This window comes from Talpa occidentalis, unplaced genomic scaffold, assembly GCF_014898055.3.
Source record: "Talpa occidentalis isolate TD23 unplaced genomic scaffold, MPIMG_talOcc4v2.1 talOcc4.7, whole genome shotgun sequence".
NCBI lineage: Eukaryota > Metazoa > Chordata > Mammalia > Eulipotyphla > Talpidae > Talpa > Talpa occidentalis.
The window spans coordinates 11229017-11255867 of NW_023605083.1; the positions used below are offsets into that span (position 1 = coordinate 11229017).

The 26851-nt window shown below is 42.0% G+C and overlaps 1 protein-coding gene across 2 annotated transcripts in view; it reads left to right on the forward strand.

Annotated features, from left to right (window-relative positions):
- The window catches only part of SLC24A2 (solute carrier family 24 member 2), a 239901-nt gene that overhangs the window by 194252 nt on the left and 18798 nt on the right, over positions 1 to 26851 (forward strand). For both annotated transcript variants that reach the window (XM_037491694.2, XM_054689038.1), the window contains 3 exons: positions 5572 to 5670; positions 7133 to 7251; positions 26392 to 26532. In XM_037491694.2, the coding sequence (XP_037347591.1) occupies positions 5572 to 5670; positions 7133 to 7251; positions 26392 to 26532 (359 nt within the window). The remainder of the gene's footprint in view (positions 1 to 5571; positions 5671 to 7132; positions 7252 to 26391; positions 26533 to 26851) is intronic.

Consider the following 26851-nt stretch of genomic DNA (forward strand, 5'->3'; position numbering starts at 1 on the left):
TACTGGGGTGAGAACAACCCAGGGGGCGGGGAGAGAAAGGTGAGCGGGGGAGACTGGTGAGGGGACCAGAATTGTTGCTGGGCTGAGGAGGGAGGGGCTAGTGGTCAGATTCAGAAATATTTTGAAAATAGACCCTGGGTTGGCAATGCACAGCATGAGGGATGTGAGAGAGAACGAGGCACCCCAAGTTTAGTGCTTGCTTATTGCCACGTCAGTTTGTTGCCCGCCATCTCCGGATGATAACTTGTCCTCCTGACTTGCCTCTGTGCTTCCAGGGAAAAGGCAAGGAATAAGCAGGAGGAAAGTTCAGGTTCACTTTTGCTTTTTAAGTTCCTGCCAAGGCGTAAACATCAAGGACAGACAGGAAAGGCAGAACTGAAAATAGACTCAAAAGCACTCTTTTCAAATTTTCCCTTCTGTTTCTTTTTTTTTTTTTCTTCCCTTCTCCCAAACCAACGTCTGTTCACCAAGGTGTGTGTTCCTCTCCTCTGCATCCATCTCTCTCTCTTGTCCAGTCTTTCCTGTGTTGCTGATGCTCAGAATGTTCTGTGGCAGCCAGGAGCTCATCTGATCGCCAAGCCAGAGGGTTCCTGCACAGAACATTGCCTATTACAGACTTGGCAGGAAAGAGGTGAAGAAGTTTCCAGGGGCTGTTTTAATTAATTAACAGCAGAACAGAAGCAAAAATCATTTCCTGTGAGTGAACAGACCCTCCAAAGGTTATTTGGCGATGCAACTTGGAGTTTCGGTTTTACATCAGCGCGCTTGGGTCAAGGATTTTGAATCCTGATTGTTTTTCTAAACTCTTTCTTACTCACATTAGGTCCTTATGCTTTGATAGTTTCCCTCCACACTTCCTTATCGCCCCCTCAACACACACTCCCTTGAGGACACTCAGCTGGTGTCTTCTGCAAATTTCAGGCCAAGCTAAACTATATTAAATTGTGCGCCTAGGATTTGACGTAGGTGCCTCACGATTTGGGCAGAGTTTGCTATTTCTGAGACTTCAAGTATACAAATGTCTGTTGCTATATAAAAATCCAACACTTTAAGGGTTTACACCACAACAGAATATACTTTTTAATATTAAAAATCACCCTTTTGCTCACCTTGAAAAGTACTCCAAAATGTCTTGATTCTTTCTCCCCAAGCACAAAGCTACGATTGTTTCTGAGCCCTGACCTTCCATGTCACCCTTATCCCTGTATGGAATTCATACCTAAAATAGGTTAGAGAAGGGATCCCTTTACTGCCAAGGTCATGTCAGGTGTCTGGATGGCCCCTGGCATGTAGTAAATGCTCAGAAATTGTTACTCCAAAAGAGTTATTATTATGGCAGTAAATGACAATACATCTTTCTAGAACTTACTGTAAATTAAGAAGTCTAATATTCAAAATCGAACTGATGTTTAGCAGCCTCAGAGGTGATGACCTTGGCAGTAAAAGGAAGGTTCAAGAACTGTATAAGATGGATGTTCTTTTTATTATCCCCAATTTAAAATCTTGAGACAACGAGGAGTTAAACCCGTGAACATCAGTTTTTTTGAGCCAACCCAAATACATGGTGCGGTGGCAGTCCCTCCTTGCCTGGCCTCTGTCCCTCCAGGCAATGGGAGAAAGCTGATCTCTCCATTATATGAGGGCAAAGGATCAATGTTTAAAATATAACAAAACAGCTCCATCACCTTGACCTTCTCTACTTTAGGAATATGTAAAGTGAGCCTCTCCCTAACTAGTTCTGGACCAACTTTCAGGGACTCACTAGAACCCAAACACTAATCCAGCAAGTCCCCCTGAAGCTTAAACTACTGAGTCAAGATATGGCTAATTCCCCAATATGGGAATGGAGAAAGATGTCAAAGACTCTCTTGTCACCTTTGCCCCTGAGCTTTTTGTTGGCTTAGCTTCCATTTTTCCTCTTACTTACAAAGGTCTTCCATTGCTGGATGCTGTGATAAATCCTCTAGATATATTGTCACATTTAACTCAGGAGCCAATGCCACTTGCATCCCTATTTAAAGAACAGGGAAACTGAGGCTCAGAAATATTCAGAAACTTCACAAAACACCCCCAAAATAATTGGAAGAGGCAGGGCTTATGCCCAGATCTACCCGCCTCTAAATCACACCCATGTAATCACAATTCTGTACCCACCCAACTTCCCCACCCCTTTACTCCCCCACCCCCCAGCACAGACACCTGCTCCATGTTCTCCTCGGATTGTGACTTTGGGCTAAACACCACCCTCAAGGAGCGCAACTGTGTAGTGAGTTCTGAAGGTAATACTCTAACTGCTGCTTTTCTAGAACTAGTCTTTAAGGGAAAATCCTTTTCGATTATGGAGCAGCCATTGTCAGCACCCAGAATGCAGTGTGGTTGCCAGATCAGGCTAATTGAGGTGGAAGAGGTGAGTGGAGAAGAGCACCTTTGCAGCTTTGCCTGTTAGCTGGGCAGTTGATACCCAGGAGAAAACAGGAAGACTGATCGCTGCCACTTTCAATACCATGGAAAATCTGTGCTGTCAGTGCAGGAGGAGAGTGGTAACACACCATGTAAAAGACTCCGCTGGCCTGTGAAAGCGTTTGAGAACCTATGAAGTCACAACTCTAGAATCATCTCCTACTCTGTTCCCAGATGCTCCCTTCAAGAATTTGGGCAAACAAGCCCACGAGTGATAGTAGCCAACTCTGCTTGGGAAGCTTTTCCCAGCAGAAAGCGTGGCCGATCCTTCCATTCTTTCATGGCCCTTTTATTATCATCTCTCACTGGCATCCAGCCAAGCTTTGCAAAGATCCTTGTAACCACAAAGCCAGTGATTAGCTGGTTTCTATCAAATATTTTGTCTGCCAGGATTCATGACTTGGGGGCCTTACTTGGATTGGGTTATTTCAGGCTTTATTTCCATGGACTTATTTGTTCCCTCTTCTGAATGCTTTATTCTTATTTTATAGATCATTTTTAAATAGCAATTATTGATCATCTCCATTTAATAGTGCTGCAGACACTTTTAAGTTCAAATGATGACCCTGAAGCCACAGAATGGTTTTAATTTGTACAAGCATTATCTCCTATAAAGTCTCAGAACCTCCTCTTTCCCCTGCTGGGCCTTCCAGTGGATGGTATAAGGGTGTCTAGGAGTTGTCTTCCACAAGAGCCCCCACCTTCAGGCCGAAAGCTGCAGAAGACTAGAAACCATCCTTCGTTGTCTATACAGTTACCAAATAAGGCTAGATTGGGCAGCCAGGAAAGTATCTTGCATCCATGCTGCCTGAACAACCTCTAGGCCATCACAACCCCCTTCCACCACCACCCCCCATCACCATCCTGCCCTCCTCTTCCTTCTTTGGAGTTCTTTATCTCTCCTTTTCCTTCTCTTTCTTGTTCCCTTTTTCCTCTTCTTTCTGCTGGTCCCCAGTCTCTTCTTTTTCCTTTTTCTTCCCAGAGTTTGTTTGGGAGTATAAATAGAAATAGTCAGGTTCAAAGGACCTTCATGGTGAACCTAATACTGACTCTCAGCATCTTTCAAAAGTGAACAGCAGGGGGCCTCCCCGGTGGCGCAGCGGTTGAGCACTGGGTTGCGAAGCTGCCCACAGCCTCTGCAGCGCCGGTTCGATCCCTGGCTGCTCCCCAGCCACCGGAGGAGGGTCCCACATGGCACGCAGACCTCTTCTGCCACCCATTGCTCCCCTCAGCAGTGTACTTCGTCCGTCTGCCTGCTCTGCTCCCCGCTCTGGCTCTGGAGAATTCACTCACCCTCCAAAAAAAAGAAACTTCTATGCTAAGAACTAAAATCCTCTCCACCCCAAACTTTAAAAAAAAAAAAAAAGTGAACAGCAGGACTGCCCTGGCCGCCTAGGAGTTAAGTCTCGGCATTATCACCATCACAGCCTGTGTTCTATCCCAGCCAGGGAGCTACCCACATGGTACAGCAGACCTCTCCTGTCTTGCCCACTGCTCCCTCAGCAGTGTATTCCAATAGATCTATCTGTTCTGCTCCCTACTCTGTCTCTGGTGAGTCCTCTCACCCCTGCATGTCTGGACTACACCCCAGTTCTACTATGCAAAGAATTTTTTTAATTTTTTTAAAAGGGTGGACACCATGCCCGTCAATTCATCCTTCTTTGTCATTCCCTATGATGCCCAAGCCACATGCTGACCTACTTTATTCGGTGTTTCCCTTTCTACCTCCTTTGAGAGTGTGGCCTGTGCTGTACAACGATGACCTGGGAGGAACTGACACCTAAAGGCACTTGTGTGGTAGCAAAGTGTCTAGGTTTATGACTGCTGGAACTTGTGAGCAGAAAGGGCTCTGTCCTGTGTCACCTTAACTATTGGAATCAACTGATCCCACTCTAGCTTACAGTTTCTGTCATCCCCACCTGTCACACAAGTCACCACGATGACCACACCTCCGTGATTTCCACCCACAAGGAGCAGATGGAGAGGGGACCCCAACCTGCCATGACCCATCCTAGGGAAGAAAGACTCTCCAAGAGAAGCATTTCGAAGGTTGATTTTGGTTTAGCTTTGGTCTACCTAGAAAAGTAGGATGAGATTCCCCCATTAATACAATGCTAGAGAATCTGGCCAAGAGCAAATGCCCAGTGGGACCCTATAGGACTGGCAATATTTTGAGGGACTCATCACCTCTGAACCCAAACGATAATCAGTCAGTTAAAAATGTGACTCCTTTGTGCCTTGAAAGCACCACTGGGGAGCAAACAAGGATTTAAAAAGAAGAAAATTGTGCTGTGTTTACTAATCTCCACACTTGTGCATGTTTTTTTTTTTCTGTGCTCGTTGCATGCATTTACACATTAATTATGTCAATAATGGAGAAGAACTGGAGCATTATACTTATGGTATAGCTGTTTTAAAATGATGCATTTGCAAATGGCATTTTTTTCCAACACCTTTCCCTTAGCGTCTCATCACTGACCGACATTATCTGCTGTGCTGTTGATCATCCTTTGCCCTAAATACCCAAATGGAATCAGTTGTCTCCTTTCTGCTTTCATTGCAGCTGACTCAGCTGATTCGGAAAGATGTGCTGCATGCTCCGGACTCATTTAGAAACTGCAGTGTTAATTAAGATAAATGTTTGAAAACCAAAGTCAAATCACAGGACCCCTGGGCTAGACTTTCCATTGTCAAAAGCCAATTCTCAGATAAGCGTCTAATCTGGAGAAATGGCTGCGCCAACAGAGCAGCCGGTTCCTTGGATCTGTTCTGGATCTCAACAGTAGGGGCAGCTTCAGGGATGATTGGTGCTTTTGTTTATTTTGTAAACAACTGGGAGGGAGGAAGAGGTCCAAGTCAAACCTTTCGTCTGTGGTCCAGCACCTTGAGATTTGCAAATAGAGAATTGGTCTGAAGAGTCCACAAAGGTAAGAAAGAGCCCTATGTGCAAGGCATAGAGCGTGTGGGTGGGACAGAAGTGCTCACCGCCACAGTGCAGCGTAACCAAGGCAGCCACATGCCTGCGTGGCCAGTGCATCACCATTTGCCACCAGCCTCTCTCTTTATCTTCCGTCTCATTCTCTCTCCTTTCCACCACTTTCTCTGCTTCAGGAAGGTTCAGAGAAAAGGCTTCGATTCTCCATAAGATCGCCAAGAAGAAATGCCAGGTGGATGAGAACGAGAGGCAGAATGGGGCTGCCAATCACGTGGGTGAGTGTAAGGAGACTCCATCCCAGCCTTCCTGCAGGGCACAGGGGAGCAAAGGGACAGGACCCCCCGTGGACACCTCTGACCCAGTGCAGATGCAGAAGCCTGGCACCAGGCTGGGTGTCAGGGAGAATCCCACTACCCCCGTTGGGGACAGGGCAGGAATGGACATAGCATGCCACCTAGTCTAGGGAAATTCCAAGAGGAGTAAATTGATTCTATGAGATGCCATATACAAGACATAAGGAAAGTTTAAAAATAAATGTTTAAAAATAAAACCAACTCCTAACCAGGTATCTCCATTGAGGTGTAGAAAACCAAGTCATTACATAAAGAGAACGCGTGCATGTGCGCGCGCACACAACACCTGTCATTTAATATTGAACAACAAGGGAGAGAACCCCCTTCTGAAGTTCTTGCCTGCCCACCAGATTTGACACCTTTAACACTGCCTACAGCACAGCAACTAAATTATCATGTGGTTTACTTTCTCACTCCTAAACTGAGGGGCAGGTCCCTGGAGATAACACCGCCTCTCCTTTCTTAAGAATTCAGCAAATCCCAGACAGGTCTTTTTTGGTTAACTCTTTCTGAGCTCCAGTGTGACCAAAGAGTGACATTCAGGCATCTTATTTTAACTTGGAACACGATGTTCTTCCTCTCCTGTCTGTAACTGTAATATAGCTCTGTAATTCTAAATTCAAGCTAAATTTAACCTAATCTGGATCTCTGCTATAAACGATTCTATTGCCCAAAAAGCTAAAATTATCTGCTGACAAAATTCAGCAGTGTTACATTCAAAATACATGACACTCCTTAGAAAAGTTTCTGCCTCTCCCGTTATCCTGACTTTTAACTCAGGGAAAAATCTTTGGCCAAGAAACAGTCAAGACTCTATGAGGTATGAAAAGAAATACTGGAAGGCAATAAGCTAAATGTGAACATTAGTTACTTCTTAAATTGGGAACTTAAATTATATATTCCCCTCTAATTCTTTAGGCTTCTATGAACTTGGGCAACTTTGTAGAATGAGCATATTTTGCTTTTCTATCATAAAAATGCAAAGACACACCACAGTAGTCTACTGTTTGCTTATGATATTTAAGTTCAATTGCACGACCTCTTTTTTTACTTCGAGAGACATTGATAATGTCTCTCCTATGGAATGGATGAGTCAGCTTGGAGTAAAAGACTTAGATGCCTGGGTCCAGTCCCAGCCTCCTCCTATGACTGGATGACCTTAGACATGGATCTAATCTTCCAGGAGGAAAGAGGACACTTAAGTCCAAGGATCCACATGGCACTGACTGGGTCCCCAGATAAATCTGTAACTGAAAACTAATGTGTTCCTCTTCCTTGGCCCAACACCTTAGAATGTTCTTTTTAGTATGGCTCTTATACCCATTGACTCCATGTGCTTTCTTTGTGTGTGTCTGTCTGTGTGTGTGTCTGAATTATGTCACAGAAAAAATCGAGCTCCCAAATAGCACCAGCACAGAAGTTGAAATGACAACACCCAGTGATGCTTCGGAACCGGTACAAAATGGAAATCTCTCCCATAACGTTGAAGCTGCGGAAGCACAGGTATGGCTTTGCTGCCCTTGCTCTACTCGGCTACTGTTCTTACTAATAGCTCCATTCTCTGCAGAGGTCCTGTTTCCAGCTGGGTGGGCAGCAGGCAGAGTCTTATTAGTCCTCGTGTGCATTTCCCAGTTCCAGCCCAGGGCCCCACATACATCGGCAGTACCGTTACTGAATGAATACACGTTTTGTAAGCCATTATTTCTCAGGAAGAGGTGGGAGGACTCATGCATCAACTATTCTGGGCATAAAAGTGCAGATCTCTGAGAAGCAGCACCCAGAAATCAATTAAATTTTTAGTTTGCTTCCCAGGTGATTCTTAATGCATAATAATGGTTGGTAGCTGCTGTAGTCTAATTCTTTTTCTGTGTCTTTACGGTCAAGGTTAAATAATAGAGAAACCACAGCCATCACACATCAGTGAGCCTCTTTGGCCTTCCCTGTGCCTGCAGTTGAAACTCATCCATGCTTTCTGGCACAATCCACTCATTGTTCAATGGTGCAACCAATAGGTAGCTGTTTGATCTAGTAGTTATAGTGCTTAACATTTCCATGAACTAGGTGCCACAGATTTAAGGTAGGTGTGTATATATGTATCACCTTCCCACCTCACAGTATTGGGATTTAGTATCTCCATTTTATAGTTGAAGAAGCTGAAACTTAGAAAGATGACATCAGCAATCAAAATTATCTTGTTTGTAGGTAGTGGAGCTGAAATTTGATCTCATGGCTATCTAGAAACAGTATCTATACTATTTGTACCGTGCAACTCTGCCTCTAGCCCAAAAAAGGCAGAACCAAAAATTAGGTGGTGCTTGTTAGATTTCTGACTCTCATCCTAATCAAATATATTAGAATTTCTAAGAGTCCCAAATGTTCACTAGAACTAGAGAGCCTAGGTCAGTGTCTTTCAAAGTTTCGTGTGCTTATGAATTTCCTGAAATTGAATATTCAGGTTCTGATTTGTTGGATTTGCAGTGGAGCTCAGAGGCGGACATTCTAACTAGCTCTCTAGTAAGACTCTGCTGCTGTTGGATCACACTTTGAGTAGCACTACTCTAAAGTTGGTGACCCCTTCTCTAGACAAAATTTTCCTAGGGAGCTGAGAAGGTACAGCGTGCCCACGAATAGAGACCAGACTTCAGCCAATCAATACCAGCGTTCTCTTCTCTTTTCTTTTGCACCAGGATATACGCCACAAGAATCTGCTCTTCTTAAAAAATAACATGCTGATTATTACCTGTGAGCACCTTTTCATATTCCTGTTGGCCATGTGTATGTCTTCTTTGGAGAAAAATCTATTTAGGTTCTTTACCTATTTTTTAATTGTTATTTGTATGTTTAACTATTGATCTGCATGGGTTCCTTGTATATTTTAAATACAGTGCCCTATCCGATAACCCCTAAAATATTGACATTCTTTCACCCTTTCCGTAGGTTTCTGTTTCATTTTGTTCATTGTTTCCTTTGCTGTGTTTTTTTATAAGGTGTATATATCTCAAATTATCATACCGCACACCTTAAATATATATTTATTTGTCAAATATGCCTCAATAAAGCTAGAAAATATAACTAGAGGAAAGGATAAAGAAACAGTAGCTCCTTCTGCCCTTGTCTCCTTTGCCTTCTAGAATGCCGCCCTCCTGTCCAGAGCCCCGTGGTCCCTTCACATTAACTCAGGGTGAGCTGGCAGAGCAGCTTATGTCCACATGGATAAGCAGCATGTGGCAGCAGCAGGCAGGCCCCAAGGACATCTGGCTGCCCTTGGGGATGGCACAGTCACAGGTGTGCAGAGGGCAGCCTAGTCATCGTGCCTGTCCATCTGGCTGGCATAGGGACATCTGTGCCCCCTGCAAGGGAGCACCTTGCTGCAGGGAAGTGAGTCCCACCTGACCCCTCTCTGGGCAGAGCTGTGCCCCCAGGTCTCATGCAGAGAAACAAGACATATTTTTGTACCACCCTGTAATACTGAGAGCTCAAGGACAAATAGACCTCCAAAGAACCACCCTACCCTCTGGCGACAGGACAGACAGGTGATAAATTCTAGATCCACCAGGGGTAAGTTACCTCACCTCACTCTATTTCCTCATCTATAAAGTACAGATAATAATAGTACCTACCTCATGAGGGTTATTAGAAGCATTACATGAGATAATATACATAAATCACTTAGCACAGAGCTAAATGCTAGCTGTTTCTATTATTATGTGTCCATACTTGCCATTTAAACACTTTTCAAGATGTCCCTTCCTTGAAGGAACTCAGTGTAGGTAAAATGAAAATGAAATATATATGTTTGGGGTGCTCAAGGTATGAAAGTAAATAAATCAATAAATATTTGTGGTAAGTGCATAAGTATAACCCACTGTGTTCATGGTTGGTTGTACAAGGTACTCTGGAAGCGTGCTAGAGGAGAAATTGATCCTAGCTAGGAAAAATATAAAAGTTTCAAAGAAGAGATGATATTTGAGCTGGGTTTTGTTGGATGAATAGGAGTCTGCCACTCAAAGAAGAAAGAAATGATTCTAGTGACAATTTTTGCAAAGTATAAAATCTTAAGAATGACTGGAGAGAAACCAGTGGAATTGGGGACTAAAATAGAAAGTGAGGCTTGAGAAGAATCCACTAGAAAAGGTAAATTGGGCTCAATTCTTGAACTGTTCAATCAGATCATCTTTAACATTCATCTGATATGTGGCAGGCAATGTACTGAGCCCTGAAGGTATTCAGACATTCTAGCAGAGCAGAGAGACTACAAATACAAACCCAGCTCTAATTATAGACACCTAAGGGTCATGAAGAATATTAAGCATGGTTACTTGATGGAGGGCAAGTCCTTTAGGATGGAGATGAGGGGAAGGCATTTGAATGAGACTGAACTCTCAGAAGGAGCTAGCACCCTCGAAGGCAGAGATGAACTTAACCTGTCTGAGGAATAGAAACATCAGTGTGGCTGGAAGTGACAGAGCAGAGCCATCCACCTTATAAATGAGGATAAGGAAGCAGACTTCCTTCTAGGCAGCCACAAGCCATTGGAGCTTTCCAGATATGATTTACAGTGGTAAATATTCCTGGGGCTGCCATATAGAAACTGGATTTGGGACAAACAGTTGTATAGCAATAGTGAGACAAAGAGGTCACTGCATGAGTTGAAACAAAAAGCTGATGGTGGCATGGAACCAGGGCAGTAGCCATGGAGGCAAGGAATACATGGATCAGGAGGGCATTGTGGGCTCCCCCAAGCAGGGATGGCACGAACCCCCAAGCAGTCCAGACTTCACCCTTTTCTGAGAAAGTGGAGGAAGAATCAGGTTTCAGGTTTGTATTACAGGAAGACATACCTTTCAGTACGGTCAGCAAGACGCCAGAGTTAAAGACAATTAGAATTGTGGCAAAATAAGAGTCTATTAGTTCAAGGATCAGGAAATTATGGTCAGTGACCAAATCTGGCCTCAGCCTGGTTTTTGTTCAACCTATGAGACAAGAATGTTTTACATTTTTAAAGAATTTTTGTGGTTTTTTTTTTTTTTTTGAAGAAGCAGTAGCATATGTGACAGAGACCATATGGACCATAGAGCCTAAAATATTTACTATCTGTCCCTTTACAGGAAAAGTTTGCCCACCCCTGGTTTAGACCATCTGCAGTCTTTAAAAATAAAAGAAAAAAAAAAGGAATGAAAAAGCTTTTCATGTACTAATAAGGAATGATCTTCAAGATATGTTGTTAGTGAAAATGGCAACATGTCAAGTTATATCCAGCATACCATACCATATGGGGGGTCGGGGGCGGGGGTGCCTAACATATAAGCATTTGCTTGCGATGCTTTTGAATAAAATGGACATGCTGATTACCTCCCTAACAGGAGCCTGGAGATGGAGAACTGAGGTGGGAGAGAAGCTTTCAGTATGTCACCTTCTGTGGCTTTTGAACTTTGAGCCAGTTACTAATTTGAAAAAAATGCAACAATAAAAATAATAATGGGTTAAATTAAAAATGAACCAGTATGCTCTGACCATTTAAGAACACATTTCTGGAGACAAGCTCCATGAGTTCAAATCCCAGATCTGCCACTTACCAGCTGTGTGACTTTGGAGAAATTATTTAACCTCTCTGTTCTTTGTTTTCTGTGAAACAAGGATAATAGCAGTACCTATTTCATAGCATTGTTGTGAGATAGAGTACACTTAGGGCAGTCCTTGGCACATAGTGAGTACTAATAAGTGTTTGCTATTAGTAGTGGTACTTAGTAAAACTTAAATGGCTAAGTAATTCAGAAGACAAGCCTTAGACCAAATATTGACTGTGGCATGGCAAGCAATGGCTGCACTGGAGAGTTGTTTCTGAGGCAGAATTGAATAGATTTGATAATAGATTGTTTGATAATAAACAGTGAACAAATAGAAGTAAGTTGTAGATGAGGCTGAGGTTGGAAAGGCTGGGCGAGATAAATCAGGGCTATGACTCCAGAGTCAGAAAAAAAAAAGGTGGAATTGGAATGCTCGCGCCACCCAAAGCACACCTTCTCAGAAATGATTCGATGCTGTTTTATTGTGCTAGTTTTCTTTCTTTCTCAGTTGTATTTTTATCAAGCCACAAGAAGAATGAGGTGTGCATCCCAACGTTATTAATGGAAATGATGGGCCCCGTACACCACACATTCATTGCTGGTATTCTCCGGAGAATTTAGCTCATCTCTTGTAATTAACCTGCTGTTGTAAAAACCCTGTTTACAAGTGAACTAATTTTGCATTGACACCTCATCTCTGAGAGTTTACCACTGGCAATGAAGAGTGTTTTAAAATATTCCCTTTCACAGAGGAAGCCCCTTTGCAGGAGGTTTTTTGCTTCATTTGTATTTTCTGTGGAAGCAAGAAATAATTTGAGTTTTGAAATGGCTTAGTGCTAATTATCCCCTCCCAATGACTGCTGATACATGCTGTTGACGCTAATACAGAAAGGACTGATTTGAGCTACCACTGAGAATTTACCAATCTTCCCAAATTTTCAGTGTTAAGAATTTTATCCAGATTTGAAAGACAATTCAAAGAAAGATGTTCTTCCACCGAGAACCTGGTGTTTTCTTACACATTAACTTTACCAACCTAGATGGCAGCCGGGTGATTATACTTGGACTCCTTCCTCCACGCAGCTGCCTCTGCTACATCATGGTCCTTGCTGCATGAAACATGAAACCCTGTGAATACTTCTTGCAATGGGATAGAAGGGGAAGTGCCTTGCAAATTTCTTAGATTCTAAAATCTGAAAATTTCAACTTTTTAAAATTGTGACCTACATTTTTATATATTGTGAGATGACTTTTTATAGGATATGGCTTTTATTTCATTTCACCTCTAAGAGTCTCTCTGTCCTTAGTGAAATCAAAATTGTCCCTGTTTTGGTTAAGAGTTGTCCAGATGCAGCAATGGACAAATAGATTCGTAGAAGAAAACCACATTACTAGGAAATATAGAAAGAGAAAATATATGTGTGTGTATATATATACACACTACTAGGAAATATAGAAGGAGAAAATAGATGTGTGTGTATATACATACATGTGTATAAACACATACATCTATATAAACAGATGGATACATAGATACATAGAGGTTAGATAGATGTGGCTGGATAGATGGATGGAGTCAAAGAGTAAATAAATATGTAAAAAAGCAGGCTTTTTTCTTTACAACTTCAGTGCCACCTTCCCTTGTTAAGCCCTTCTTTCTCCCTTTAGGCATTTAGCCCTGAGTAATTAATTCCTACCTTAAAATCAGTCTTTACCTACCCTCAATAGAATTTTTAAGATTTGCTTTCAGAAAGCCTTATAGCGATGATAAAAATGTTTGAGTATTATGTGGCTATATGAAGGATGAGTAGGGAAAGATGGTAGAAATGATGGTGATTTTAAATTTCTCTGAAAAAACAAAATGCATAAAGATCTATCCCTACAATTAAATTTGGATTTGAAAGTAGGGGAAAGCCTCATTATGGAGGACAGCAGTTTGTTCTAGATGTTGGTGTTTCAAGTTACAAATGTGATTCAGAGCACATTAGGGAGACATCATAATAAATGGTTAAAATGTCAGCAGTGATAAGGATTCCAAGATTATCGAGTCCTTGTTACTTAGAATCCATATGACATCTTCCTTCCTAAATCCTACCTTTAGTAAGCAAACACTTGTTCTTAGAGATTTCTGAACCTCTTAGACATTGTGAACCTCAAGCCAAATTCAGTATCTTCTAAATGCTGAAGGTACAATAATAGCCAGGCCTATACCGCTTTAAAATTTAAAAAACAGTCATCCACCTTAACGCCCCTATTAATGAGATTCTTCAACCTCTTGGAACATACTAAGGGGATTCTGGCAGCGGAGGCTTTGGTGGACAGTAGGATGTGTCTGGGGGTTGACACTTCCCCCAGCACAAGAACAGCACAGGGGAGAGAGGTGGGGACCTAATAGTGAAAGAAAAAGGAATTCCCAAAGACTCTCCATCAGACAGGATTTTTTTTTTAAGATTTATTTATTTATGCATACAAGAACTGGGGTGTAGGCCAGAGGTGTGGGGAGTGAGAGGATTCACCAGAGAGAGTAGGGAGCAGAACAGGCAGATCTACTGAAATACACTGCTGAGGGGAGCAACGGGCCAGACAGGAGACATCTGCTGTGCCATGTGGGTCAGCTACCTAGCTGGCCAGGGATCCAACTCTCCTGCTGTAATGGCTGGCGGTATCTTGAGAGGGCTGTCTTTAACCCTTGAGCCACCAGGGAGGCCCCAGACTAGATTTTTTAAGGCCGAAGCCATGTTAGAACTAGGACTGCCTTAGAAAGAAATGCAGTTGTATCAGACAAAACCCAATACAAATTATAAAAGAAAATGAAACAAAACAACAAAAATGATGGTATTTTCATAGTAGAAGAGATAACGGACTTTTTCTTTTAATCTACATTTTTTTTTTTTTTTATAGAGGCATGCTTTATTTATTTGTTTGCTGGTTTGTTTGTTTGTTTTGTTTATACAAGCACTGGGCACAGTCAGAAGCGCAGGAGGGTGAGAGAATTCACCAGAGCCAGAGCGGGGAGCAGAGCAGGCAGAAGGACCGAAGTACACTGCTGAGGGGAGCAGCGGGCGGCAGGAGAGGTCTGCACGCCATGTGGGACCCTCCTCAGGTGGCCGGGGAGCAGCCGGGGATCGAACCGGCGCCGCAGAGGCCGCGCGCAGTTTCGCAACCCAGCGCTCAACCGCTGCGCCACCGGGGAGGCCCTACATGTTTATTTTTTAAGGAAAAGTCGAAGTCCAGTGCCTATATCTAATGGCCTGGGCAATATTTACCTGCTGCTAATGATGCACTCACAGGCCTTTTGAACACATTTTAAGATGAAATAGATATAAGTCAGATTTCAGGTTCTGTTTAAATTTCAATACTGACAACAAATTATGTATTCATTGCAAATCTTACTGTTAATAACACCATTTTGCTTTCTGAAGGAAATTGAAGAATGTATTAATTAGACTCATCAGATCCATTAAGGGCTGTTAATAAAAAGGCTAATAAATACTGGCATTAATATTATCATTCCTATGAGTGATTCTAATCCAACTGATAAATGAAACAATGAGAATTTTGAGCTATTTCTTATAATTCCCAGTAACTTTTATATTGATAAATCTTTTATGATTTCTAAGCCATGGAAATAATACAAAAACCAATTTACAATAACAATACAGAAAGAAATCCATCTTGTCTGTAGGTTGCACCTCAGAATTATTTGGACAAAAATGCAAAGTGAAGGAAAGCAATTGCATTTCACCAGACTCTGCAAGTGCCATTTTACATTTTAATGTAATGGTTCTTGACTTTTTAGAAAACTTAGGTTCAGATAGCTTCATCACTCACAGCAAAATATTTTGAAACCTTGGCTTCAATTCAAAGTCATATAGAAGCAGATTAAGTTTTTTCAGGTTGTCATTGCTGAGTGAGACCTGATTATTCTGTTGTTAATATGCTAAATTCTTGATCCTAGAATTTTTAAAAATGTTTCCACCAATATGTAAAATAAACCACATGATGACATTATAAAGGGAGTGAATTATTTCCTACTGCTATGCAGGAAGGGCTGTATAATTTTTCAAGAAATTTTGTTGCTACTCAAATGTGAGCTCTGTTGGTTCTGGATGTGGACACACAGAGGGACTACAGATGTTTCAGATGGCGGTGCCTTCCAAAAAGAGATGCTTTTTGACTCGCCTTTTCTTAAAGAGAGATAAGTGATAAAAACACAGAAGGTAAGGATAGAATAGAACTTGTATCACAAGTTCTGATCACTTGTATCACTAGATACTGAATTTGGCTTGAGGGATATTTGGTTGCAAAGACATTGAGAAGTAAAAGAACAAAAAGAAAGCTTTTTTCTGACTCAAGAATGAATGGGAAAGGGCAATTTTAAAATAAATTACAGCAACTGAATACAATGATACATTTCAAAGCCAAAAAGAATCTCTTCAAACTTGAGATCCTTAGAAACAATAAATACCTACAGAGTCAGTATATTTGTCTGCTTGCATTGCCATAACAAAATACCTTAGTCGGAGTGGTTTAATTTAAAAAACAAAAATTTGTTTTTCTTTCAATCTGGAGGCTAGAAGTACAAGATCAAGGTTCTGACCTATTTACTTTCTCCAAGGACTCTCATGTAGTTTGCAAACTGCACCTTCTCTGTGTCCTCAATTGACCTTTCCTTGGTGAACATTACACCAGAGAGTAATCTCTAGTGTCTCCTATAAAATCACCAATTCTACCTAATCCTATCAGATTAGGGCCCCACTCTTGTGGCCTCATTTAACCTTAATTACTTTCTTAGAGGCCACATGTCCAAATACAGCTGATACAACTAGCTTCAGCATGTGAATTTGGTATACAAACATTGTGTCCAGAACTGTCAGTAAGGTCTCAGTTCCCAGAATAGAGTAACAGCTTTTCAAATGAGGCTCCCTGATTTTTCATCATCCAATCTAACAGATATTCTTTCAGACTCCCCTGTTTTCATTCCCCTTTAAAAGAGAAGAAGCAGGGGCTCCCTGGTTGCACAAGGGGTTAAATCTCAGCACTATGAAGCTATCAGCAGCCATTGCAGCCACTGCAGTTCCGTTCAGGGCCAGGGAGCTGAACCACAATGGCACAGCAGACCTCTCCTGTCTCGCCCACTGCTCCCCTCAGCAGTGTATTTCAGTCAGTGCACCTGTTCTGCTCCCCACACTGTCTCTGGTGAATCCTCTCGCCCCCCCCCCCTTCACACACACACACCTCTGGCCTCCACCCCAGCTCTTATATGCATAAATAAATAAATAAATCTTTAAAAAAAAAAAAAAAAAAAAAAAAAACCAGAGAAGAGGCAAATGGCAAATGACGTTTTCCTTAGCTTTACAGCCCTTAGCTGACCCATCCCACAAAACTCAGTTTGGTCTCCCTTGTGATGGAAGTCCCAAACCACAGTTTCAGGGTCCCCCAAATTCATTTCTCCTGTGTCACTTAGAGATTTTTGAGTTCCGGTCTTTGGGTCTGTGAGAGCAAAATGATCCTGAACCCAATAGTGAAAGTTTTTATATGTCAGTCTTTTCCATATCACAGTTTCAAATATGATGTTCTATGTCTGCAATATACGTGATAAAGGCCACTGACTAGCCAATTGGTTTAAGAAAAAATGCAGATGAAATGAGTCACTTACCATCCCTGATCCAGTTGTTGCTTATGGGTGGCGGATTTGAATAAATTTCTATTGTTTAAGCCATTCAGTCTAAGTTATTTTATTCTGGCAGCTCCAGCAAACTAACACACTAACCATGGAGAAGTTTATGTTTTCTAAAGATCTCATTTTTCAAAGAGATTTTCTCTGTCCTGAAGCAGTGGTATAACTTACGCTTCAAAATGGAGAGCACTCCATGGAATATTTCTTGGAAGGCACCTTCTGCTTGCCAAATAGTTGTTGATTTCAAAGCCTTTCACTGTATTAAAGTGTGACTGTGCACTTTGGGGTAATTTTACCTTTAAGAGCTCCAACTTTACTTTGTTTTTAGCTCTGCACAGAACACAGAATCAAGGTGTCACAATATTATGAATCTTGCCGTCTGCTTGGAAGCTTTGTTTCTTAGAGAAAGTCTACTTGCAACCTACCTACTAGAATAAAATAGCATTTCTCCTTAAGACTCTGAAATTTTCCCTTTCAACTTATTTACAAAGGCTTTTTCTTTATTCCTATTTCCTAAGAGAAAAGTAAATTCCTTTGTTGACATCAATACACTCAGTGCTCAATAAATGTTGAATGAGTGAATAGAGGAACAAAATTATTGTTGTTTTAATAATTGTTGTTTCACTTTCACATCAAATAATCAAATTATAGAATTTATTGCTGGAAGTAACATAATTCACTGAGTCAAACTTCCTTCTCCTAGATGCCTATGAAGAAATCATTTGCCTAAACATTTTCTGAGTGCTTGCTGGATGCCAACTATTGTTCTGTGTACTTTTCATGGATTATCTTATTTAATTTTGTAACAACAATATTCTTATAAAGGAATGTTCTAGAGCAGAGGTGGGTCTGTGTATTAATCCCCCCTCTGCCAATCCCTTCATTAGATAAGACACCTTCAAGACATTTCTCGCTTGGAGCCTCCCACACACACATTGAACAGGCACACACACCTTTTCACCAGTTCCCAAGGAAACCTAATTGGAAAAGTTAAATATGCCACCGTTGTCAAAGAGAGTCTTTTTAATGCTTCAATAATGAAAGAGGGCAGAGGTAGGAGGAGAAGCAGATAGTTCATATTTAAAACAGTGCTATATTGTTGTGTATGTTCTTCCCACCAGTCTCTACTGGCCTTTGAGCACTGAATGCTGAAGTCTGGCAATAACCCTTCTTGTGTTTTATCTTGGGTCTGTGAGAGCAAAATGATCCTCAACCCAGTAGTGAAAGTTTTTATAAGTCAGGATTTTCTATATCACAGTTTCAAATATGATGTTGTATGTCTGCTATAGACATGATAAAGGCCACTGATTAGCCAATTAGTTTAAGAAAAAATGCAGAAGAAATGTGAGTCACCATCCCTGATCCAGTTGGTGTTTTTGGGTGGGGGTTTTGAATAAATTTCAACCCTTTAGTCTAGTTATTTCATTATGGCAGCTCAAGCAGACTAATACACTGTTTGGTGGACCTCAGGAAAGTTTATTATTTAAAGGGCTTGATGTGTCTTCTACAACAACCCCTAGATATTCACTATGGAAATGGCTGGTGCAGCTTTAGCCACACACAGTTAAGGGAATCAAGGGTGACATCAAGCAATTAAATACACATAAAATCTTAAGCCCTCATTTTGGTCATTAGTGTACTCGGTTGTCCCTCTTCCACATCAAGCCTGAGCTAAATTTCTGCACATTTTTCTTGGACAGAGATGCTAAAAGAACAAATCTTTCTTCTTAACCTACACTTGAAGTGTGACATTTGTTGATATCTTATCAGCTCCTGCATTTCGTTTTTAAATTTGTAGCTGGTACCTTGGAGATTATCACCCAAGGAGATAGAAGAGAGAAGAGGGCCTCACAATGGCCCCTCCTAACCACACACCCCCTAATCTGCCCTTCATTTCCCCTTCAAAGTTGGCCTGAATATTATAACAAATATACCACAGATCGTATGAATTTATTTCCCACTGTTCTGGGTGCCAAGAAGCAAGGTCAAGTGTCTGGTGATGATCTACTCCCTGGCTCACAAATGGCCATTTTTTCCCACTGGGTCTTCTACATGGGGTGGAAGGGGCAAGCAAGTTCTTCAGGGTCTTTTTATATAAGGACTCTAACCCCAATCCCAAGGGTTCTGCTGCCATGATTTAATCACCTCCCAAAGGCCCTGAATCCTAATACCATCACTTTCGGGGTTAGGACTTCAACATAGGAATTTTGGGAAAATGCAAATGTTCCATCCTTGCAGACTCAGAGAAAAGGAAAATAATGCAGCTAAGAATCAGAGTTTCTGATCAACTTTTTCAAGAACCGTAAACTAGGCTCAAGAAAATCAAGCACAAGTACATCAATTCAATTCTTAGTGTTTGCTCTAAGTATTATTTTTGTTTAAATAAGTGGAATTATTACAGAACACAGCTGGGAAGTGTGGTGTAATTGGACAGAAAGGATATTCATACCTATTACTTAGTAGTGAGGAAGGGAGGCATTTTTGAATGGGGTGAAGCATTGAGCTGAAAGTGCAGAGTCACATGAGCCCAACCTAGCACTGTGCCCCTATTTCAGCTTATCCCTTCCTCTAAATGGTCATCAAATAAGGGGAGTGTTCTCAGTGAACTAAGCTCCTTCCAACCCTGAGATTTCAGGACTCATTGTGAAGCCTAAACCTCCTGCTCTAAGCCATTGCAAAGGTCGATGATTGCAGTGTGCCTTTCTTGGTCTATGTGACCTGTCACCAAAGATGGCAAGTCCCGTCCAGAAGGTGGTAGAGACCACTATTCCAAAGGATGATGATACTCTGCCTCACCATGACATGGTTTTGAAGGACTTCTGGGTGGGACCTCAAAGACAGTGAGGTGCACCACGATCAGATGCCTGACATGTTTTGTTTTGTTTTTAAAGTTTTATTTATTTATGCATACAAGACCTGGGGTACAGGCCAGAAGTGGGGGGGGGGGTGAGAGGATTCACCAGAGACAGAGTGGGGAACAGAACAGGCAGATCAACTGAAATACACTGCTGAGGGGAGCAGCAGGTGAGACAGGAGAGGTCTGCTGTGCCATGTGGGTAGCTCCTGGGGATCAAACTCGTGCTACAGTGGCTGTGGATAACTTCATTGGTTGTGTCTTAACCCCTTGCTCCAGCAGGGAGGCCCCTGCCTGACGTTTTTGATTATGCCATGCCCATTGATTTGCCCAGGGTCACACAGCTGGCTAGCTACAGTGATGAGCTTAGTGGCCAAAGAGAAGGATGAACATTCACTGATCCTCTGGTCTGAGTCAGGGACTCCATCATACAGTTATCTGAGCGTCACTCTCCGCAGTTGGTGGATGAACACCTCCTACATCATCTAGATATTTCACGTGTTCTAAGAGTGCTTTTTAAAAAAATTTATTGAGTGTGAAAGTCAATATTCTTGATGCACCTACCTCATTTCTTAGACTCAATGTGTGGAGGCTCAGCCTTTCTAGGCCCTGGTGGTGAATCCTCACACGTGTCACATGAGCTTCACCCCATTTGGTCATTCAGGTTGGAATCTATGCAACTGAATAATGCAGAGCCGTGCACTGATTTTTCTTCTACACATCAAAATTATAAAGACAGCAGCAACAATAAATGTGTTAAAGGCTCATTCTCTTTAAGTAGAAGTAAAAAATTATTTAAATTTTTCACCTTCACTACTTGACCATGACCCAGTGTTTCAGAGTAAATGAACCACATTTTTACAGAGGTATTTAAGTACTGACATTTTATTTCATCTAGCATCATGCCTTCTGAAGGGTTCCCAATGAGAGGTGTCATTCCTGAGTGCTGAAGTGAGTGACCCTTTGTCAGGGATAGAAAAGTGAGAACTTCACTTCCAGCTTTAATCAGCATCAAGAACTGAGAGCCAGGCAGCTCCAGAAGATCCTCTAAGCTTGCCCTTGGCAAACTGGAGATGAGATATATTGCCAATCAATAAAACTGAACTTGAATTCAAAGATGTCCTATTTTCACATGCCTCCTCACTTTTCATTTTCATTCTCTGATGGAAGAGACTGCATTCCAGTAGACTCACCTTCACACTGAAATCTTGCACAGTGCCCTTCACAGACAAGAGTAAGAAATTGAGTTGCTTCCAAGAAATATTCTTCTGGCAGTAAAGGCAGCCTCTGGACTGCTGAATTCAGGTCAGGCCCCTGCACTGGAGACCTTATGCTGCTTCTGGGAAAAACCAACCACACCAGGCACAAGTGGAAACTGTATAAGATTCACATGTGACTCTGAATAGAGAATCTGAATAGATCCTCGTGATACTTGGCTGCAACTGGACAAACTGCTGCTACTCCTCCCATTCACTAGATAAATAAAAAGTTATTCCATAGGCCTCTGGAGTTGCTAGGTGACCCCTGGAACTGTTCTATCTATAACTGTTCTGATGGCCAAACCTCAAGATTTCAAACTTCAGTGTTAGTAAATGAATCCTAGAAGGTGGTTGTTCATTTATCACAAGTTGTCACTTAGAATAACATCTCTTCTCACTCTCACTACCTCCATGCTCCTCTGTTATCCCCAAAATAATTCTGTTAAAACCAGTGAGGTATTTTCCTGTTTAGGTCTGCCCCATCTTATTTCACAAAGACCCGAGGCTACTTGCAAAAATAACCTGATGGTAGAGGATAAAATGAATGGTTTTGAGAAAATCAGCAAAGTGTGGAAAGGAGAGAAAAGGAGTAATGCTGGAAAATGAGCACAAATTGCACTGGTGTGATTGCTGGATTGGGGTTAGACATTTGGCTCTAAACTCTCCAGTGCAGAGCAAAGGAGGAAAAAAATGTATCATTTATCTTATTCATGGCATTTCTAAGATCTTTCAGTTTCTCAGAAGAATCATGAGAAAAGATATTCTCTCTTGATTCCTCATAAAGAGGACACTGGATCAGTCAGAATAAGGTTTCACTATGGGCAACCAAAAATCCAAAATAACAGTCACTTATTTGAGTAAGATAGAATTTTATCTCTCTCAAGTCAGTGCAGGTGGTCCAGGGCTAGAATGGCTGTGGGTGGGAGTCAAGAGCTTAGGTCTTTTTATACTGTTTTTCCACCTATAGGTCCAATTTGATTATTCAGACTCTGGTCCAAATGTCCCCATTCCAGCCTATATCCTTTAAAGATACATCCTGATGCTTCTGATTACGTCCCATTGGCCAGAACGTGATCATTTGACTCACAGCTGGAGCAGAAGCTGGAGGTGAGGATTCCTGATTCTGCACTGTCTCTTCCGCCCACCATGCTGCTCCTGGGCCTTCAAGGTCTGACACCAACACACTGTTTTGTTTTAGTCTCAGATTTTTTTATAGCAGAGACTATAAAGCATAGCTGGCCCTGGATTTGCACAATTCCAGGGCTTCTGCAGAGACCCAGCAGGTATCAAACTATTTTAAACCCTTATGTCAAAGATGACTTTGAATTTTTTCTAGATCATTTGGTATTGTTTTGTTTTTCCACAGACATCCTGCAGAAGTTTTAGGAGCTAAGGTGGGTCTGTTTTAAGGTCATTGCCGGGACACCACTACTCCAGGACAAGTTGGAAAATCATTGCCCAACCTCAGCGCCTCTCCCCCAGGGCTGAGACTAATGACCATGCCAGCAGTGCCAGCTCAGGCAAAGACAAAATGGGCCCCAGACTTGGAAGAGTATTTTTTTCCCACTTTTCTGACCAGCTTGCAAGCTGTCTCCCATTGAATCAGAATGAGATTGCACTTGGCGAGAAGACAAAGAGAATTTCCCCTAAAATATGCTGGGAGTCTTGCTCCCAGTCCGGACCACTTGAATGCATCCCAGGGCTGTGGGCACCTGTACATCTGTAGCAAGACTTGGCCCCCAAGATGCCATTGAGTCCCCGTGGAGAGCAGTTTCACCACCGGAGACAGTCTCTTCTCCTAGCAACAGTCACCTCAAAAGCAGCTTTTGGAACCAGTACAATATAGCTAATTGTTTGCATTGGACAGTAGTGTGTTTAGAGCTTATACATCTAAACAGACAATTATTTTCTGCTGTTTGCTAGTGGCACTGCCTGCCTGGTGACTTTGGCAGATGGAGAAAGGAGCTAATCCGTAGGTTATAAGCAGAAGGGTTATTGATGAAATGTCACCATCTGTTGGTGTCATTAAAATGATATGAGTCATAAAGAGTTGCTTTTGTTTTTTCTCAGAAAAAGGTTAGCTTGGAGTTTAGAAAGAAGTTGTTAGTTTGCAGATGGCAGGGGGGAACAAGACTGGGAAAGCGTGTTGAGCCTGTAGGTGGGAGGAGCCTGGACAAACTCATCGCATCAGCTTTATGGAGCTTCAGGAAAGTGCTGGAATCCTCTGGCTGAATAAAGCCACCTAGCTGCTAAGGACAGGGTACTCATTAGGAAGAATGCAAACAATCAGCTATATTGAACAGCTTCCAATGCTTAAGTCTCCCATGAGCCTCCTATTTTTGAGGCTTCTACCAGGTAGGGAGGAGAAAGTCCTTTATTTGGGTTAAACAAGAAGGATTATGTCTGGGAGGGAACAGTTTTGATGCCTCTGTCTCCTAAGTCCTCACTAAGCCCATTATACAGATCTTCAGGGAGCCAGTGGACCCTCAAGAAGAGTACTCACTGCATTGCTGTGTCTCCCGGGAGGAAGTGGGGGTGGCTTGGAAGAGGACCTGGCTTTCATCAGGGTGGGAACCGGTGGGATGAAGTGAAGAAAGCAGTGGACAAGCCCGTGTGCACTGAGGAAACGGCTGCTGGTTTTGTTGACTTTTTGTATTAAATTCCTGTTTTCAATTCCATTGATTTTCTGCTCTAATTTTTATTATTTCTTTTCCTCTGCTTACTTGAAATTTAATTTGCTCTTCTTTTTCTAGTTTCCTAAGGTAGAAATGTAGATTATTGATTTTAGATCTTCTTTCCAACATACTGCACAGCACAGAGACGGAGGGCGTGAGAAGTGTATTTAATGAGGATCCAGACGACCAAAATAAACTGCACCAACTTCCTAATTCAGCCTTATTACCTAATCCTCTTAATTCCCTCATATTTTCTGTTTATAAACTCTCTTATTCACTGCCAAGAACATATATCCAAAGAGAAAGAATCTGCTATTTACCAACCTTTTTCAGTATGGCTTAAGATTCCTTTATTTTTGTTATTATTATTTCTTAATAATGATTTTTAATTTTAACTCCTGGAGGGAATATGTGGGTGTTTGTGTAAACCACTACACATCCCGTTGGCAGTATTAGGGTTTAAATGATAAATAAGCATAGCACTGCTGTGAGGTGGGCCTCACCCCCAGTTCTGCCTCTAATCGAGTCCTTTGCCCCACACCTCCTGACCCGGGCCTGCCCACTGGTACCTCCTTAGAAGTGGGGTGCGGGAGGGAGTTAGGGCCGCTGCCTGAAAGAGTGCACACTGCTGGAAGCCACAGCTACTACGGGGGGAAGGAGCTTTATGAAGCTTGTGCAGGTTATTTATGTGGTCTCAAAAGGAAGCTTCTGTGGAAAAGTTCCTGTTCATATTTTTAGATCTGATGTCTGGTCCTGCTGCTGCACTTTCGTTTTTAAACAAGCAGGGAAGGGAGTGATTGATGCCGTCTGCAGTGCTGCTTTGGAGGCTTGGAGGGCCCATCTGACAGGCTAATGGTCATCCTGCCAGGCCCAGATCTGCCTTTTGTCTCTTCTTGCTCTGGGACTTCAGAAGCTGCTGCCTTTGGTGGGTAGTGAATAAAGCGCTGGCCTATTGCTGTCAGGTCAGAAACTCAGAAGTGTCCCCCTGGCTCTGCTGCCCTGTGCCATTGGCACCTGGGGTTCAGTGTCCTGCTCTACTTCTGTCCCTTGTCTCCCTGAGAATAGGGCATATGTGTGCAGAATAAGCATTTGGCTGGAAGTAAAATGGCTTAGCATTTGACCAGTTGATTAAGCTTATTTAAAAACGACACAGAAACATTAATTCAAAAGGGCACCGGCACCCCTATGTTTATAGCAGCACTATTTACAATAGCTAAGCTGTGGAAACAACCCAAATGCCCAAAAATAGATGACTGGATCAAGAAGATGTGGTACATATACTAAATGGAATATTACTCATCAATCAAAAAAGATAAACTCATGCAATTTACAGAAACATGGATGGAGCTGGAACGGATCATGCTCAGCGAAATAAGCCAGAAAGAAAAAAAAAAATACCAGATGGTCTCACTCATAGCAGGAATTTAGGAAACCTAAATAAAAGACCAGGAAAAAACCTAATTATAATAAAGTAAAAAAATCAAAATCAACAAGCAACTATAAACCAGAGACACACTACAGGGCAGGGAGGAGGGAGTAGAATCTAAACAAGGGGGGTGGGAATTGTATGGGGACTATTAAACCAAGATGAAAATGCATACATTGTGCAAAAATGAAAAATGATGTAAAAAATGTATAAAATTAAAAAATATATAAAAATAAAATTTAGGGCCTCCCCTCATGGCGCAGCAGTTGAGCGCTGGGCTGCGAAGCTGCCCACAGCCTCTGCAGCGCCAGTTCGATCCCCGGCCGCCGTTGAGGGTCCCACATGGCGCGCAGACCTCTCCTGCGGCCCGCTGCTTCCCTCAGCAGTGTACTTCGGTCCTTCTGCTTGTTCTGCTCCCCGGTCTGGCTCTGGTGAATTCTCTCACCCTCCCGCACTTCTGACTGTACCCAGTACTTATATATATAAATAAATAAATAAATAAATAAATAAATAAATAAATAAATAAATAAATAAATAAATCTTTTAAAAAATTAAATTAAATTAAAAAAGAAAATAGAAGTAAAAACTCACAACCACACAATAATCCATGGACATCACTCTTCCAGGCCAGGGCCAGTGGAAAGGACTTGAGTATAGTTACTGAATTGTTCCTGTGGTTACTTTATTTGCCCAGTAAAAATCAGTAATGTTAAATTTTTTTTTAATTAAAAATCCCTCCTGACAGTTCTGGTTCCTGTAGTTTTATTCTCAAGGGGAAGGAAGGAAGAAGAGAAGGTGAGCGCTAGCATCTTTTGCTCGGCAGACATGGGTGGTTTCTCATAAAAAGTTCATGGATCACTGCTGTAGTTCCCGCTACATGAATGATAGTTTGCTTAAGTGAGAAACTGCAGTGTTCAGAGAAGGAAAAAAAAGTTATTCAATTCCCATAGCCAGGTAATATTGTTGCCCAGCTGTTTCTGGGGTTCAGACTGTGACAGATGGGGTTCTCTGACAAACCTAAAAAAAAAAAATAACATACCTGAAGGATGTAAAAAAAATCCATGCAGCAGGACCCGAGAACACTCCTGCTGAGGCCTGGAGCTCCCCTCCCTGGCTCTGTGGCCTGTGGACATGCTCTGCTTCCTTGTTTGTTTACTTTCTCTCTCCCTCTTTCTACAACAGACCACAGAGGCTGGGGAAGAGGAGGAGGACCAACCTCTGAGCCTGGCCTGGCCTTCCAACACCCGCAAGCAAGTCACATTCCTGATTGTCCTCCCCATAGTGTTTCCTCTCTGGATGACCTTACCCGATGTCCGCAAACCTGTGAGTGAAACATTTTTGCAACTGGTTCCTTATAAAAAGCACAGTACAGTTGACCTTTAACGAACATGAGTTTGTACTGAGTGGGTCCACGTCTGTGCAGATTTGCTTGTAAACAGTTGACAGGAACTTAAGGCCTCGATAAACGCAGTACTATTCTTAATAACATTTTCTCCCCTCTAGCTTATGTTATTGTAACAGTACAGCATATAATACATAAAGCATGGAAAATATTGTAAATTGACTGCTTATGTAATCAGTGAGGTCAACAACAGACTATTTTTAGTTAAATTTGGGAAAAGCGAAAGTTATACATGGATTT